Below are 15,925 nucleotides of genomic sequence, written 5' to 3' on the forward strand. Positions count from 1 at the left end.
GCACCATTTGGATGCCGAAGAGAAGTATACTTACCTCGGGGTGAAACAACGTCACTCTCTCCCCGGCAAGTATCAGAACCAATTCCGACAGATCTAGTCATCGGTACTGTCGGGGAAGAACAAAGTTGCTGCAACAAATATGCTTGCCATTCCAGTCTTACTCTACTCGTTTGAAGTAGTGGAGTGGACTCGGCAGGACCTGTATCTACTTGACGTGAAGCCCCGAAAAATGATGCATCTTTATAGGAGTTTGCATCCCAAATCGTCAGTTCCCCAGTTGTACTTCCCCCGACAACAAGGAGAACTTTGGATGTAACCTGTAAAATCGTCAGGAGTTCGGTTCCTCTTTTTGCAGGAGAGCTGGAATTGAAGCATTTCCCTTTAGGGCAGCTGCCGATCAGCTGATGAACTTTATTCAGTTTTCAACACTGAATGAGGTGATCTTAGCTGGACAGATGCAGAAGGCTGCCAATCTTGGCTCACTACGTTTGCTCAGGGCACATGATTTTCTGACAGGATGATCAATTACCCCACGGTGTGTGGAGTGGTCGTTGGTTTATAATGCTGGCGCGTCCTTCGGAATATAACGGGGCTTCGGGGGATAGGACCTGATCAGCGCATACTATCGTAAACATAATAATAGTAATAATAATGATGATAATAATGACCTTTATTAACCAAAAATGAAATAAAATGAAATATATCCAGTATGGTTGAAAGGAGCCTGATCAGTCAAGAATGGTCTTCCTCGAAAACCTACGATTCAAAACAAAAAAAGTTATAGATTACAGATTATGTGAGTATCCCAGGAAAATTTGGAGGAAAAAAATCAAAATCAATGGTAATTGCATGTACTAATATATTGCTCATCAAAAAGTTTTTTCTGTAGGGGTTCACGAAACCTGGCCACTGACATTGTTTCAAGATTTTCAGGAAGTAGGTTATATGATGTGATTAAATTGTAGGAGAGTAATTTTTTGAATTGTTCAATGTGGTGGTGCGGAATTATAATTATTATTTAATGTCTCAGATTCAGATTATGAACGTCTGTTCAATATCCGATTTTTTCGTCAGATAGGAAGCAAGGAACTATCACTTTATGTAGTAGCGATAAACCATGAAATTTCCACCGATGTCTCATAGACAGCCATTTCCTAACAACCAAGTTATGAGAAATTATTTCAAACTTGCGAATGACAAATTATCGTCTTAGAGCGTAAGCGTAATCCCAGTAGCTGGCTCGAGATAGTACCAAGAAATTGCATTAACGATCGAGTTTTTTGCCTTTTCTGTCACATTTAGTTAATATTCTTATAACTGAATGTTTATATCAGCTGGATTCGAATAATATTAAATGATTTACGACTGAATCATATTTCTTAGATATCTCTACAATTTGAAGCAGATCTTCATTTATTTCCTGTTGTGTTATTGTATTCGGTCCAAAAAAGTAGTAAATTTTGGTGTCGTCTGCGTACATATGAACTCGTGAGTATTTAACAAAAAGAGACATAACATGTGTGAATAGAGTAGATTAGAGGCTCAAGAATCAATCTGAGTTCTGAGGTGGCGAACTGAAATTTTCTTTTTTTGTATCTCTTCATAGGATGCGTCATTGGCTATAGCGAATCCAGTACCTTTTAGTTTTCGTTTTCCTGAATAAATTTTGTTTTTTCAGACATGGAAAAAATTCAAGCACAACAGGGAATGCAGAAGAGTTTTTTTCGATTTGATATATGTTGTTGATATCTTGTTCAACCGGGTTGATACTGAGAACTCGAGTATTTTCTTTTAGCAGATCTGTCCCATTTGCAATATTCATGCCAAATATGATAATAGTAGTACTTTGTGCTTTTTTCTCCAGAATTTGCAATACATTTTCTGGGGTTTTGATTTTTTTCACGTTTTCATAGTTCATAGTTTGAATCAGTCTGCATAATTTCGAAGATGTAAAATTTTTCACAGGTTTATCTTCATCAGTCATTCTCAACAAACTTTATATTCAAGACCGTGGTGGAATTAGTCAGCATATATATAGACAAAAACTGATAATATACTTTTTTTCACTGGGTAGGACATGCAAAATTGATCTTCAATATAAATGATCTAAATTTCTAAAATCTAGTCACATTCAGATCAGATAACCACCACCATCTAGGCTTTTTCTCTCCAATAACGGCACACAAATTATCAAGAAAACTTTCATAACGGATCTATGCAAACCGCAGTATTCCAAACAGGTCTCCTAAAACCATTTGAGATTCTTTGGTACTCTCCTTAACTATGCAGACATTATTTTATTTATAGACTAGCTCTCCGCCAAAATGAGGCTCATTTGTAACATTGAAAAATGTGTTCCTCGATGTTCACATATTCGAGTAATGCTTTGGTTAGATAAGGCTGAGAGAAGATTCCTACACAGCTACGCGTTTTACTATAAACTGCTCATGCCTAGAAATCCTACCTACCTGTACAGTCAAAAGGGAGTATAAACCCATAATAGAAATGTTCGTTTCAAAAGAAAGTAATCTGAAACAAGATTTCACAACTCTCAGTCGATGAATTCAGGAACCTTATTTTGTTATTTTTCTCACGTTCACCTTGAATTGAATAGGAATTCTTTCTGAATATAATACGTAATATATTTTCTTTCATATGAATAAATCCTTTCTATTGCTCAGGATGGTATCATCCTCACATATATTTCTCTCACAATAAGTATTGATAACGTTAGCGTGCACTTCAGTACCTATTTTACTTGTATATATTTTTCTCTTCGATTTGAGTTCGGGTGTAAGAGCGCGGCCTCTTTATTGCAAAACAATGAAGTACGAACTCTGCCTTCTTCCATTGTTTTATTCGAATTGACAATAAAATATTATTATTAATGTAACTATCATTTTATTATTATCATCAATTACTGATTTGGGTTATTACTTGTTGGTTGGTTCAGCCTACTATGTTAGGAATCACACGTTAAAGCTAGGACCCCAATAATCTTTTGCTCGTACAAGTTTAGAATTTTGAAAGTTGTCATTCGTAGACGGGCGACAGCTGGTTAACAGAAAAATAGATTTTAACAGAATATACAGATTTAACGTTTTTATTCATTTTACACTGTTTCTTTTCGAATATATCATGATGATCCAATCGAAGTTCTTATAAAAATTGAGAACTTTTATTTACAGGACGCGTTATTTACAAATAATTGTCATTAACTTCGTTTTTCATTACTGAAGTTTCTCTTCTGGTTGGGGATGTGCTGCAATCCATTCTAAAGCTCTAAGTATCGCAGGTGGAACTGGATGTGGTGTTGGTAAGATATCTGATTGAGGTTGGAATCCATCCTTATTAGCAATATAAGAAACCTGGATTTTTGAGCCGTCGTCATTGGTATACTCATATGATCCAGCAACTTCTAGTTCAGCTTCTTCAGGATTGTCACCAACTTTCACTTGGCCTTTTTCTTGGGCACTGATACCGTTTCCAGTCTCAATACTATAAATTTAAAAAACAAAGTAAGTAAAGTTATTTTTTATTTCGCATATAAGTATGGTTAATCGCTCAGTTAGAAAAAAGTAACAGAAATATTTAATTTCAAAATTTTTTGGAAAGGTTGATCATACAATGGACTGTCTCAGAAAAAATCGAAAAGTAATTTATTAGAGCATTCTATTGTTAGTAACGAAACGATGTTTTTATTGATATTCGCTATTTTAGTTTGAAAGAAATAGAGCATATTTTTTATTGTCGATGTTTTAAGATTGTTTATGCGTTTTTTCATGTCATGATCCCTTCTTGGTTGATGAAACTCCAGTTCTCCAGACTTATATGAAGTGATTTATTTCCAGAATCGAGATAAGGAAGAATTGCATTTATTAGTCTCTTCTTGAATTATTGCAAAGTACATATTATAGCCCTCTTATATGGTATATGTTATATTTTATGAAAAAAAATTTACTTACTTCCATTGATATGATCCATCCGCGTTGACACCTTCATTGTCATACCTTATGATTGGAATTGGTTCAGCAGTTGATTCGCTAGCAGGAGCACAATTCACTGCAGCAATTGCCAAACTGAGAATGATCTGTGAAATACAATAAATATTATTTCCTGATGCACTTTATTTTCCATTCAATTCGAATTGCGTTGTCAAACTATCTCCTGAGAAATTTATCAACAAGTAATAATGCTTGTTGAAAATCAATAACGTATTCAAGTATCACTTATTGTAATATTTTCGCATAGAAACGCGTAATCAAATCCGTTTTACGGTTTCGTATACTGTTCTGCCAATCGAGTTGAAAAACAGCTTTAGCTGACACTACGCCCTTTATTCATTAGGTCTTCTTTATTGATATGGATACAATTAGTATATCGTGTATATCTTGTGACGAATATCATTATTATTATTATTATAAACTCTCTCAACGGATTGTCACTTCAATGGATCAAGTAATGGATAAATGAAAATTGTGTTAAAATTATGAGTTTTCTGTTATGACATTTGGCACCACAATTGTTTTTATATTGTGTTGTACTTTACATCTGATAAAATATATAAAATGAAAAAAAATTTCATAATCACAACCTGACAACACTATTTTCGTTTCAATGCCATACGATATCTGAGAATTCAGTGCCTAATATTATGGAGTTTTAGTATAGTTCATTCGAAACTTGTTATGAAGAAAAGAGAATTGAAACTATGTGTTTTACCACTTTTATTTTTAACTAACGTAACTGTAGTTTCGTCCTATAAGGTTATTTTCAAACTTATACATTAAATTTTACATTGAACTAGTTATACATTGAATTTTACATTAAACTAGTTTAGTTTAATGTATAACGTTAGTTACAAAAAAGAGTGGTAAAAAACATAGAAAGTTCCAATTCTGTTTCCTACCACGTAGGAAATATATATATATATATATATATATATATATATATATATATATATATATATATATATATATATATATATATATATATATATATATATATATATATATAAATATATCAAATACCAAATACTTTATATTTGAGTGGTGCAACTGATGAATGAAAAGAATGTGATAAAATTTTGAATATTTCGTGCTTGTCATATAAATGCGACTCCTCGAAAACAAATCTTATAAATACTCACCAGCTTCATTTTGATGATTATAGGTACAAATCACGTCTATACTGGTTCGAATAATGTTGAAGGTATTTATATTTTTGGCACTGATTACTCCCACCATTTGAACAATCCCAAAATAATTTTTAAAACCGTTTGGCGGTATTTGAACATACAAATAAACTTCAACACAGGTGACGAAACCTGTACGAAGTATGAAGATGACAATTAATGTCTTGCATTACGTAATTTGTGATAATTGAAAACGCACGATAAAATGAATTCTTGATTGATCATTTTGAATATTTTCTGAAATCGGTTTCAGAATCAATATTTTCGAAATATACATTCTTTTGGGGAATCAGGTGCTCCAACGTGTTCTCAATACAGATAAAGGCAGGAGGTAAAAATTAATAAACAAAAATTGTTTCAGTTTATCTGAATGTTGGACGGTAGCTAGTTGGTTAGATGTAACTGAATCATTCTTCTCATTCAATCGATCGCGATGTGCAACTGTGGTTTAAGTCCTACAGCCGGATCATGGATTTTCTCTGCTCATCTTTCGACCCTTTCTGGAAATTGCACTTTGAAAGGTAATCCTAAGCTCGCACAAATTTGGACTTCTGTAGGGCTGTCGTTCGGGGGCGGGGGGTGAGAGCTGATTGACGAAAAAAAGATTTCAATAGATTCATTCGATTATATGTACGGACACATAAATAGATAAACATTTGAATGGAAAACTCCCTTCTAAAATTTGAATATTTTGGAGCACAAGAATTCACATGATTTTCTTCAGAGAGCCGGTTGTAGAAATTGGATTCATGAAACGACCCAAAGAAACATTCAGGGCCTATAGGTTTTCAGTAGAAAAAAAGATTGCTCTGATAATGGCATCGCAATCGACATCGAAGGATCATTTGACAATGCACTTTTTGAATGTATAGAATCAACATTGGTTGAAAAAGGAATAGACTTAATCATAACTGGTGGATTCTATGCTATGCAGAACAGCAACCACGACCCTTCATAATGGAGCATCAAGGGTTAGGATCACCAATAGCTCTTCCCAGGACGGGGTACCATTTCCCTTACTGTGGTCACTCTTGATGGATAGTCAGCTTGATGTCTTGACCGTGGAGCAGTAGATCTGCAACCTTATGCAGATGATTTCATCATCCTGGTTGACAGAAACAGTCTGTAATATTTTCCAAATATTAGCGGTCATTTTTTACAGTTGGTACCACGGGGCGCAGCAAAACTGTAATAGTCCTCTTCACATAAAAAAATAGAAGATTTAACTTCACTTTTTTCAATGTTGAGGTATTTTCATCTGCAGCGGAGGTGAAAAATTAAGGTTTTATCATAGATGAAACACTGATCTGGAACATTCAACTTGACGAAAGTTTTACAACAAACCACACTGTTACTATGGATTATATCCATTGGATATATATGATAATTTTCAGACCGATGCTAGTGAACGAATCAATTGACTCGTGGCCAAAAGCTCCACAGCAAACGAATCAGTCGAAGCTGTCTTGTGTACAGAGGCAGGTTTGCCTGGCTATCTTTGGTACCTACCAACAACACCATACCGACAGCGGCAATGAAAATCTTTCTTGACCTCCACATCTTTCTGGAGAGAAATTGTGCATATTGCCTGATACTGAGTAGAGAAAAGCTAGATGGACAGCATATATAAATATGCATAATGCCTGATCCTGAGTAGATGAGTAGAGAAAATCCAGAAAAATGAAAGCCGCATGACAAAATCTGACCCAGTGCTGCCAAACTGATGGAAAATATAATCCATAGAAATTTTCTGGCCGCTTAGCCACTTCATATTTCGCCTCTATGAATATGAATTTATTCAAAAGTAAAGTTTATGAAATCTAGAACCAGGCTTGAGAATTTCAGAACTTGCGCGTTCACAATTCGAGTACGCATTGGGATGGAAAAGGATGGATACTGTCGTTTCTTAAGTAAACAATATTGTACTGTCGATAATGCCTACAAGAATAATTTCAAAACTGAGCTCTCTTTTATCTTATAATGTACAGGACCATTTTTGAAATTTGCAATAGCGATAATCAAGTATAAAGGAATATTAACATATCTATGTACTTGATAAATATTGATTCAGGAGATTTTACGAGATATTTACGTGTTTCGAATCATCTCCATATACTTCATTTGCATGTCTTCTATGAGCGACTTCTCTATTGGTATTGATATAAAGATATAATAAATAACTAAGCTACCTAACTGAAGCTACAGTTTGTTAATAGTTCATAAAATATGAACTCTCAACTCCTGAGTATATCAGGAAATATTTTTCAAAGCGTAATGTGAATATACAGGGCGTCAGTTTGAAAACTTCCCATACTTAATATCTTCCTTCCAGTAGACATTATTAGGAATCGAAAAAATAAGTCAATTTTATTATCAACGGGACACTTTGAAGGACTATTTGTAGCCCCCGTGGTTCAACTACCCAGAAGGGGTAGATGTTCCAGAAGGGGTAGATGTTACCCTTAGGTTTCAAATGGAAGGAAGTGTCAAGTGGCACATCATTTTGATTGGCGTTCAATTCTGCTTCCAATGGGAAATGTAACAACTGTGTAAGGAGCTGCATAGATATCGATTGATCTGCTCTTCAAAATATGGTGTAATCTGAAATTGATGAAGCTCTTCCTTTTCTACAAATTGAAGTCAATGAACTCAGAGTAGATATTTCTAGAGTACCTAACACACGAAACTGAATGTGCTACCCATATGCCTCTTAGATACGCTGACGTGCTCAGAGACATCTCAACCTGAGGTGATCGTTCATCTCAAGAATAACGTTAGATCAGTTCCGCAAACAAATTGACTATTATAAGAAAACAAGTATAGTTGAGACATCAGTGAATATAATAATAACACTGATGATCTTGTGATGCACTGTTTGGAACCTTTGGTATAGTAGTTATTTTCGTTCTCTTGAAGATGATCCCTTGGTGATCGAAACACGTGACGAGGTATTGAAATAACGGTTTGATGTTGGAAAAAACTCAAGTAATATTCAACACTGATGGTCTTTAAACATGACTCAACCTCTGACGGAAGCACCAAACTCTTACGAAGGTTCGAAATAGATGAACTCTTCAATCTAGCAGATCAATATTACCTATAATCTTCATGCAGTCATTGTTCACTGTGGTTTTGGTCATTATTACACATTGGTCAAAGACGAAACGGACTGGTTTGAGTTTGACGATGCTTGTGTCAGTAAGTATTCTGACGATGTCTTGAATTCATTGAAGCTTCTGGATACACCATACATTTTGTTTCATGAAAAAGAGGACATTAGCAGATCAAGATCTTCAGATGATGTGGTGCTGCAGGTTTTCCGGGTTTTTCTGCAGCTGAAAAAGCAAATGCGCCACCGGAATCATCGAAGTCGCCCTGAAGCGCCAATTAATTTTTGTTGTTGTTTCATAATTTCATGATTTGTAATACTTTCTTCTTCAATATATTTCTGTAGTATTTCATTTCGTATTATTGAAATTTCACTATTCCGCTTTGAAACTTGAATCCCAATCTCTGTGCTATCTCAGATGCATTTCATATTTCTGAACGTTTTGTCAATTTAATATGGGTTAATTTGAGTTTTCATCAACTCCATGTCCATTTGAATAAATATATAAAAGAACAAATATACTCTTTGACAATTTTTGGTTAAATCATCATTGGAATCAGCTCAATCTCTAATCCAGACAGTTGCAATAATCGAGTATAGAAGTGAATATCGTGTTTTCATTTACTGTATCACAATATTATTCAATGACGAATTAATTTGTATTTTGAGTGCAGACCGTAAGTTGACCGAAGTTTGGTTCAGATTTATATAGTTCAAAGGATAAATGAAAGACAAGTAACCTTGAATATACATGAAACGTTCGAAGATACCGAACTGACCAAATACATCAATTATCCATTGCAGCTACAGTGGACTCAAAACTCAGCGAAGAAAATGAAGTTCTCATGAATGGAAATAATTATATCGACTGTTTTCTTTCCCTTGAGGAGAACGCTTCACCTCACCATATGTCTATTTCACACGTGCGACTCTAGTTGGTGGCGACCCACCAACCCAGTAAAATACCTCTCATGATTTCATGAGGTTGTTATTGAAAATGCTTGCAATACTTCAGAAATAAGGTGTGATATTGACTTCATTTAACTTCAGTCGATTGACAGCACCATCTCTTCAGGGCTTTGTAACACGACATCGGTACTGTGAACACCAAAGCAGATATTTTTTTCATGTTTCTCCCTCATCGATTGTTCGAGCGTAAGAAAACCTTTATTATCTATAAATTGATGTAACCGTTACTGCGTGGTTGGAGATCATCATGAAAAATGAAAAATAAAACTTTCTATGTTTTTTTACCACTTGCATTTTCAACTAACGTTACTGCAGTTTCGTCCTATAAGGACATTTTCAGACAAATACAATACACTAAAAATAATTGATAATGTTAGCCCTGAATACAGAGGTACTTAACTCAATTGAGTATCCGAATTTCGTTCAATTTCGACAATGTGGGTATACTAATTTGAAAACCAGTGAGTAGATTATCGATTCGATCATTTAGCAGGTTACATCCGCAATACATATGCTTATAATTTCCGAACATTCCAAATAATTGAGATTCCAACTTTGCTTGCATAATGCAAAATTTTCGTATCGTTTAGATTCGGGAACTTGTGGTTCCATTCCAAGGAGAGGTTTGAAAACGTCGAATCATTTTAACCTAATCTGAAGGAACCCTCATGTTCAGCATACCGTTTTGAGAAAATCAACAGTGTCCAAAGGCCCAAAATTTGCACCAACAATAATCAATGAAGTAATTCAGAACCATCCATTTGCATTATTGAACCGCAGAAAAACAGGTATAATAAAAACTATACAACAAAAAATAAAAGAAAACGATCTTGTTACCACGAAAGCTGATGAATCGGATGCCATTGTCATTCTTGAACGAGAAACATATATCTAGAAAATTGATTTAGTCATTTATAATAAAAATCTTACCGTCATCAAGAAAGGATCAACGAGAAATAGTGAAAATGAACTAAAAAAATTCCTCTCAGATACTAAACTCATCCTCACTGAATTAGAGAAACGAAGAATCATCAACATGAACCCTTTCTGCCGTAAACTATTTCGCCTAATGAAAACACATAAAGAAGATAACCCCATAAGACCGATAGTTCCGTATATAGACAGTCCGGTAAGAGAACTAGGATAGTTCTTCAAAAATATTCCCAATTTCGTCCCACGTCACAACATTGAAAATTCGCTGACTTTAGTGGAAAAAATAAAAAACTAAACCATGCCACATAATTCAATTTTAGTAAGCCTCCCATTTAAGATATATTAGATCAAGCCAAATTTTTGGTACAGCTATGTAGATGATATTCTTGCCTATTCCAGACAGCTGAACCAATTTATGAATAATCTCAATAGAAACATACAGTTCTACTTGAAATAGAAATAGAGAAACGCAATATTTCCTAGACCTGATAATTTTATATAATCATCATGAATTTGAGTACACTTTATTCAGAAAACCGAGCTATATAGGCATTCTTTCTACCACGACGACAATTTTCAGAAGTCGAAACTTGTGCGAGCTAAGGACTAACGAGGTCTTGGATGATAGACGGGTTGGATGATAGCAAGTGAAAATCGAGCGTTCAGCCTAAGGCTTGAATCATCGACTCGCACATCGACCGATTGACTGAGTGAACAAAGCACCCAGGTGTTCAGCGGCACTAGCTTTTTCTAGTCTCTGAAATCGGATATGTAGTTCATGTTCTTTGAAACGAGTTTTAATGCCTCGCTTGTCTGACCAAAATATTTTTGACACAGTCTCAACTTATTTCATATATCTTGACTTTTCAGCTTTCAATGTGTTTTCTTCAGGGTAACATGATATTTGTTAAAGCAAGCAGTTCTGAAGGCTACTCTCACGTTCAACTTCTCAATAATCTAATTTGCTAGTGTATTTTTCAGTACACACCGAAGGACAATAAACTTTGAATCCAGGTCTTTCTGAAAAGCTGTTGATTCACGAAGATTCTCTTTGAATTTACGTTTCCCTTTTCTCCCATCTACTATATTTGAAGAATACTTGTTACTTTCAGCTATGCTCCTGGTAACTTTTTTCCCAATATCGTACCTTTCTTTACTCAAAGGGAACCTAACAAACCTATAGACAAGAAAGTTCAGAACTGCAATTTTGTGTTACGGACAATGGTGTTTAAAAATACATTTTTCTGGTATATATGATTCATTAAATATATAGAATACTTGGATATTTCTGTAGGAATTTTCTGGAGAGATTAGGCTGTTACTGAGCCCACGCCAGAAGTTTTTGTACATTACAAAATACATAAAAATATCAACATTTTCTTCGCCTTTTTTCAGAAACAAGGCAAAATTCTGTTTGGTTAAAAAAATTGACAGTCGACATATATTTTCTGCAAAATTCTGACCTGAGTTTATTGAATACTTATTTAGCTCATTACATATTATATTCGGATCAGCTAACCGTTTGCAGATAATTATATACATTTATGAGGTCTCTGAGATTCCATTAGAGCAATATCAAAGTCCTTCATAACGTTTGTAGTGATCGCCATATCCCTCTTACTATATTGTTAGGTTGTTTCTGATACCCTCAACTTTGATATTTCCATCCATTCACTTTTATTTACCGACATTTATTTATCATTCAAATAGCTATACACAATGCTAATGAGAAGAGTATATTATGACGGGGAACGTAAGGTCTTGATAATACTAATGTTGACAAAAAAAAAGAAAGAAAATACAGGTTATCATGACTCTTTTAACTGCGATTTCAATGAAACCGATGATGTATTCTAACTATTGAAGAACTCTTCATTTCTTCAAATGAACTCTTGAAAGTGAAAACCTGCTACACAAGAATGAGTTAGTGGCCATGGGTGCTGAAAACAAATACTCATTGGTGAGGCTGACTTCATTGCTAATTTCGACAATTGATCTACTGGCTATCCTTCAAATTATACAACGATTGCAAACAATAAAAAAGTGTTGATATTTCAGAATACTGTAACGTTTGTTTATTTTTATTCAAAAAAATGTATTATGGAAATGGTTGGTAAAATGAGATTTGATGTAATCGATATGGATTCATCTCAATTTTTGAATCCCAAATAACAAATGAGAAGCAAGTATGAAAATCTAATATTTACAAATTTCTTCCATGTGTGTTTTTGATTATTGTCCTAGAGGGGATACAACTGGTATATCTGTGGTAACTCTAAAATTATATATTAAAGCAGATTATATTAAAATAATAATTCAATTCAAATGTAAATGAAACATATGAGCCAGGCTATAAGTGATAGGTTCATATTGTAAATTTATTGAAAACCTGATTACAAAAAAACATTAGGAAATGAATGAAGACACAAGATGGATGATCTGAAAAATTGCCCAAAAAGAATTCAAATTCAACGGCTTATCATCTGGTGTGAATCTGCCATATATTCGTTAATCGAGTCAACTTTTCGAGAAGCAATTAGAACTACTTTGTGATAGTTGATAATTTCTCAGTATATAGGGCTGCTTTTTGTGAGTGCGATATCGATATTATTTTCGTGAGACTGCAATGTTTATATCTCTAACTTTTTATACCATCTGATAAAATGGAAAGTCTTCACCTGGTATTTCAATTTTGAGGAAAATCAACAATTATGCTCAGACACGACAATTTATTTTTTGATGGAAAACTGTTTTCTGCACATACTCAACCCTGCCACTTTCAACCTCTAACAGACACGCAACCCCTAAATCTTCAAAACTATTTGAATACATTGGCTTAAATAGTCATGCCTCTTGTCGAGACAAAACAAAAAAAAATGGTTCTCTTGTCTCGACTGAGTCGAGAGAATTTTTTTTCTCGTCATGACAAGAATACTGTTTATTTTCGATAATAGAAGGCATTCTCTTATCTCTCTTTGTCTTGTCTCGCCTTGTCTTGTTTCGCCTTTTCTCAACTTCAGTTTCAAACCTCAATGACGAAACCAGCTCTACGCAAAAGTCAATTTGGTATATCAGTGAAGATACTATACTCATCATCAAACTCTTTGATTAGCAGTGATATCGATTGTTCACTTCGAATTACTCTATTCTGATATATATAAGACACTATACAGTGTGTGTCAGATTGAGTTATCATTGAAAGTTTCAGATGAAGGAGAGAAGTTATCAAAAAATGTCTAGTGTAAAAGTTTTCAATATCAATGCTATGAGCTTTTTTTAAAATATTTCAATACGTAGGATACCCAGTTAAAGCGTAGCGGGTCAAAGTTATTTTTTTTAAAGAAATGATATTTGTTGCTTTCCATCAGTCAAAAAATTAATTTCAGAAAATAAATCAGCAGTTAACAAGTTATTTGAAAAAATATACTTATCAAATCATTGGTGTATTCATCTCTTGCCATTTTAAATGAAAATTCATCCAATGGATTTTTCTTGTTATTGAAATATTTTGAAAATGAAATTTTATAATCATCCAATGATCATTTTTTGAATTTTTATATTACATTCGACTTTTCCGTGGATTGTTCTCCCTGAAAAAATGGAGTTGCATTAGTATATACTGGGCGGTTCAAGTTATTCATCGTGAAAACTGACAAAACAAATTCCGAAAACAATTTTATTGTTCAAGTTATTCTTTCCCGAAGATATTTTGAAATACTATGTTATTTCATTGTTGAATAGTAATTTCACTGAATTATTGGGGGTTTCAATATATTTCAATAAAAACGGTATGCTATTTCATGGATTCCACGTTGTGATTTTATAGGAAACACGAATACGAAATATTTTGGTGCTATCAATCCCGAATAAACCTACTTAACGGTCTGAACTTTTTTGTATAATTATTTTCTCATCTGTTTAAATCTGTTCAAAATCTGTTCAAAATCTGTTTAAAATCTGTTCCGTTAATCAGCTGTCGCCCCCATACGAACGACAACTCTCAGAAATTGAGAAACTTGTGCGAGCTAAGGACTAACGAGGTCTTAATTTTCAATGTGTGATTCCTAACACATTATTGAATACTCTCATGAGAGTATTTAATAATTTTCATGAATATTTATGTTCTATAACAGTCTTTTACGTTATCAAGATTGAGTATTTATGAAATTTCATTTTCGATGTTTCTGCTGAAAGGATTCAATGTTGAAAATAATATATAGTTTTTGAAACTATTTTTGTTATGGCCAAACAACCTCAAATTTTTCAAAAGAGCCATTCAAAAAGAAATCACATTCTGAATAAAAAATTGAATGTTCAATTTGAAGAAAATGAGACAAAACTGTGAAGTTTCGATTCACTTGCATTAGGAAAAAATATTGTGGTCAAGTTATCATTTAATGATAAAAAAATCACATTTTAAAAATATCCCCAAAACAGACTATCGAAAAGAGTTTTCATTGAAAATGTGGACAGTTGATCACATCAACCTTTTAACTTCATTCGAGGCATGTCTTCTCAACTTCTTGGTACATACCCACAACAGAAAAAAAATCCATAATGGATCACTCCTCAAGTTGGTACCATTATTTTCAACATGACACATGACATATACTGTCTCAAATTGCCCTTCTTTCATATAATACTTTGACTGAACCACATCGCCTCAATCTAAAAAATGTATTTCGTTGGTTGTTAGCCTATTTTGTTTTATATAATTCAATTATTACAAATAATATATCATAAACAATTTTCCTGAATTTCATAACCTCAAAAAATTTTTTCAGAAAATTTTAATTTTCACAAAAACCTTTTCAATTAGATCACTTACTTTCAGGTGAGCACTGATGATGACGAAACTTGAAAGCGTTTTGCCATAATTTTATAATTATACACTTTCATACAAAACCTCTTCGATTCATTCATTCAATGTGTGTATTCAGCTCCCCAATTCTATTCATTATAACATAGGCGACAAGCTGAGGCTGAAATCCATAATTGAGTTCATAAATATCATATTTTCAAATTTTTTAGTATCAGTTGACAAAAATTATACTAGTTTTGTGAAATTGAAATTTTGGAACTATCGGTTTTCATTAATATTCAATAAATATCTATCATAAATTTGGCCTAAGTTATGTAAAATTGATAATAACTAATGATATTTTGAAAAAGTTGAAGTGAACATTTTGAATATTTGGAATAATAGTGTCAATCTCAAAAAATTAGGAAAATTTATCAACCATTTCTTTATATCCATGATAATAATTACACAATATTCACAAACATTTTTATTTCTAGATGCATATGTTTTCGAATCTCTGATTCAGCATCATATATTGTATAGTTTCAACGAATATATGTATATGTAATCAAACTTCAATATAGAAAAAGAGAGGAAGGCGATTCGCTCAAACATATATCCCTTCGACTTATTTGTGGCGAGCATACAATCAACGTGCCGCAAATTTTGCGAACAGATACCAATAAGAACTCAGTGAAACATTTTATAATGGTCGCTTTGAGTATGACGCATAGTGCAAAGAATAAAAATACCCCTTTTTCATTTCTCCCTGATCATTATTTTTAAGAAACCTTGAATGAACCTTTCTTCAATTTTCCTCACTTCAGGTGATTTATGTATAAAGTAAACTATAGAAAAATGAAGGATGGAATTAATTTTGAAATATCATCAAAAGGTGACGAGGAGAAAAAAAACATAG

General features: G+C 33.5%; 1 protein-coding gene across 1 annotated transcript; it reads right to left on the reverse strand.

Moving 5' to 3' along the window:
* Nucleotides 1-3,087: 3,087 nt before the first annotated feature.
* Nucleotides 3,088-5,301, reverse strand: LOC111517484 (endocuticle structural glycoprotein SgAbd-8-like). Its single transcript, XM_023173659.2, has 3 exons — nucleotides 5,150-5,301; nucleotides 3,966-4,090; nucleotides 3,088-3,498 (listed from the first exon to the last, which is right to left on the reverse strand). The coding sequence occupies exons 1-3, from the start codon at nucleotides 5,156-5,158 to the stop codon at nucleotides 3,231-3,233; spliced, it is 402 nt and encodes a 133-aa protein (XP_023029427.2). The 5' UTR covers nucleotides 5,159-5,301; the 3' UTR covers nucleotides 3,088-3,230.
* Nucleotides 5,302-15,925: the final 10,624 nt, after the last annotated feature.

This window comes from Leptinotarsa decemlineata, unplaced genomic scaffold (genome assembly GCF_025532065.1).
Source record: "Leptinotarsa decemlineata unplaced genomic scaffold, Ldec_3_MD MMD2_tig00000505_RagTag_RagTag, whole genome shotgun sequence".
Classification (NCBI taxonomy): domain Eukaryota; kingdom Metazoa; phylum Arthropoda; class Insecta; order Coleoptera; family Chrysomelidae; genus Leptinotarsa; species Leptinotarsa decemlineata.

What these genes read in the sequence shown, in the direction of transcription:
- LOC111517484 (XM_023173659.2), bottom strand. An exon ending in GATGGATCATATCAATGGAA is followed by an intron (nt 3,499 to 3,965) that starts GTAAGTAAATTT and finishes TTAAATTTATAG; the next exon opens with TATTGAGACTGGAAACGGTA.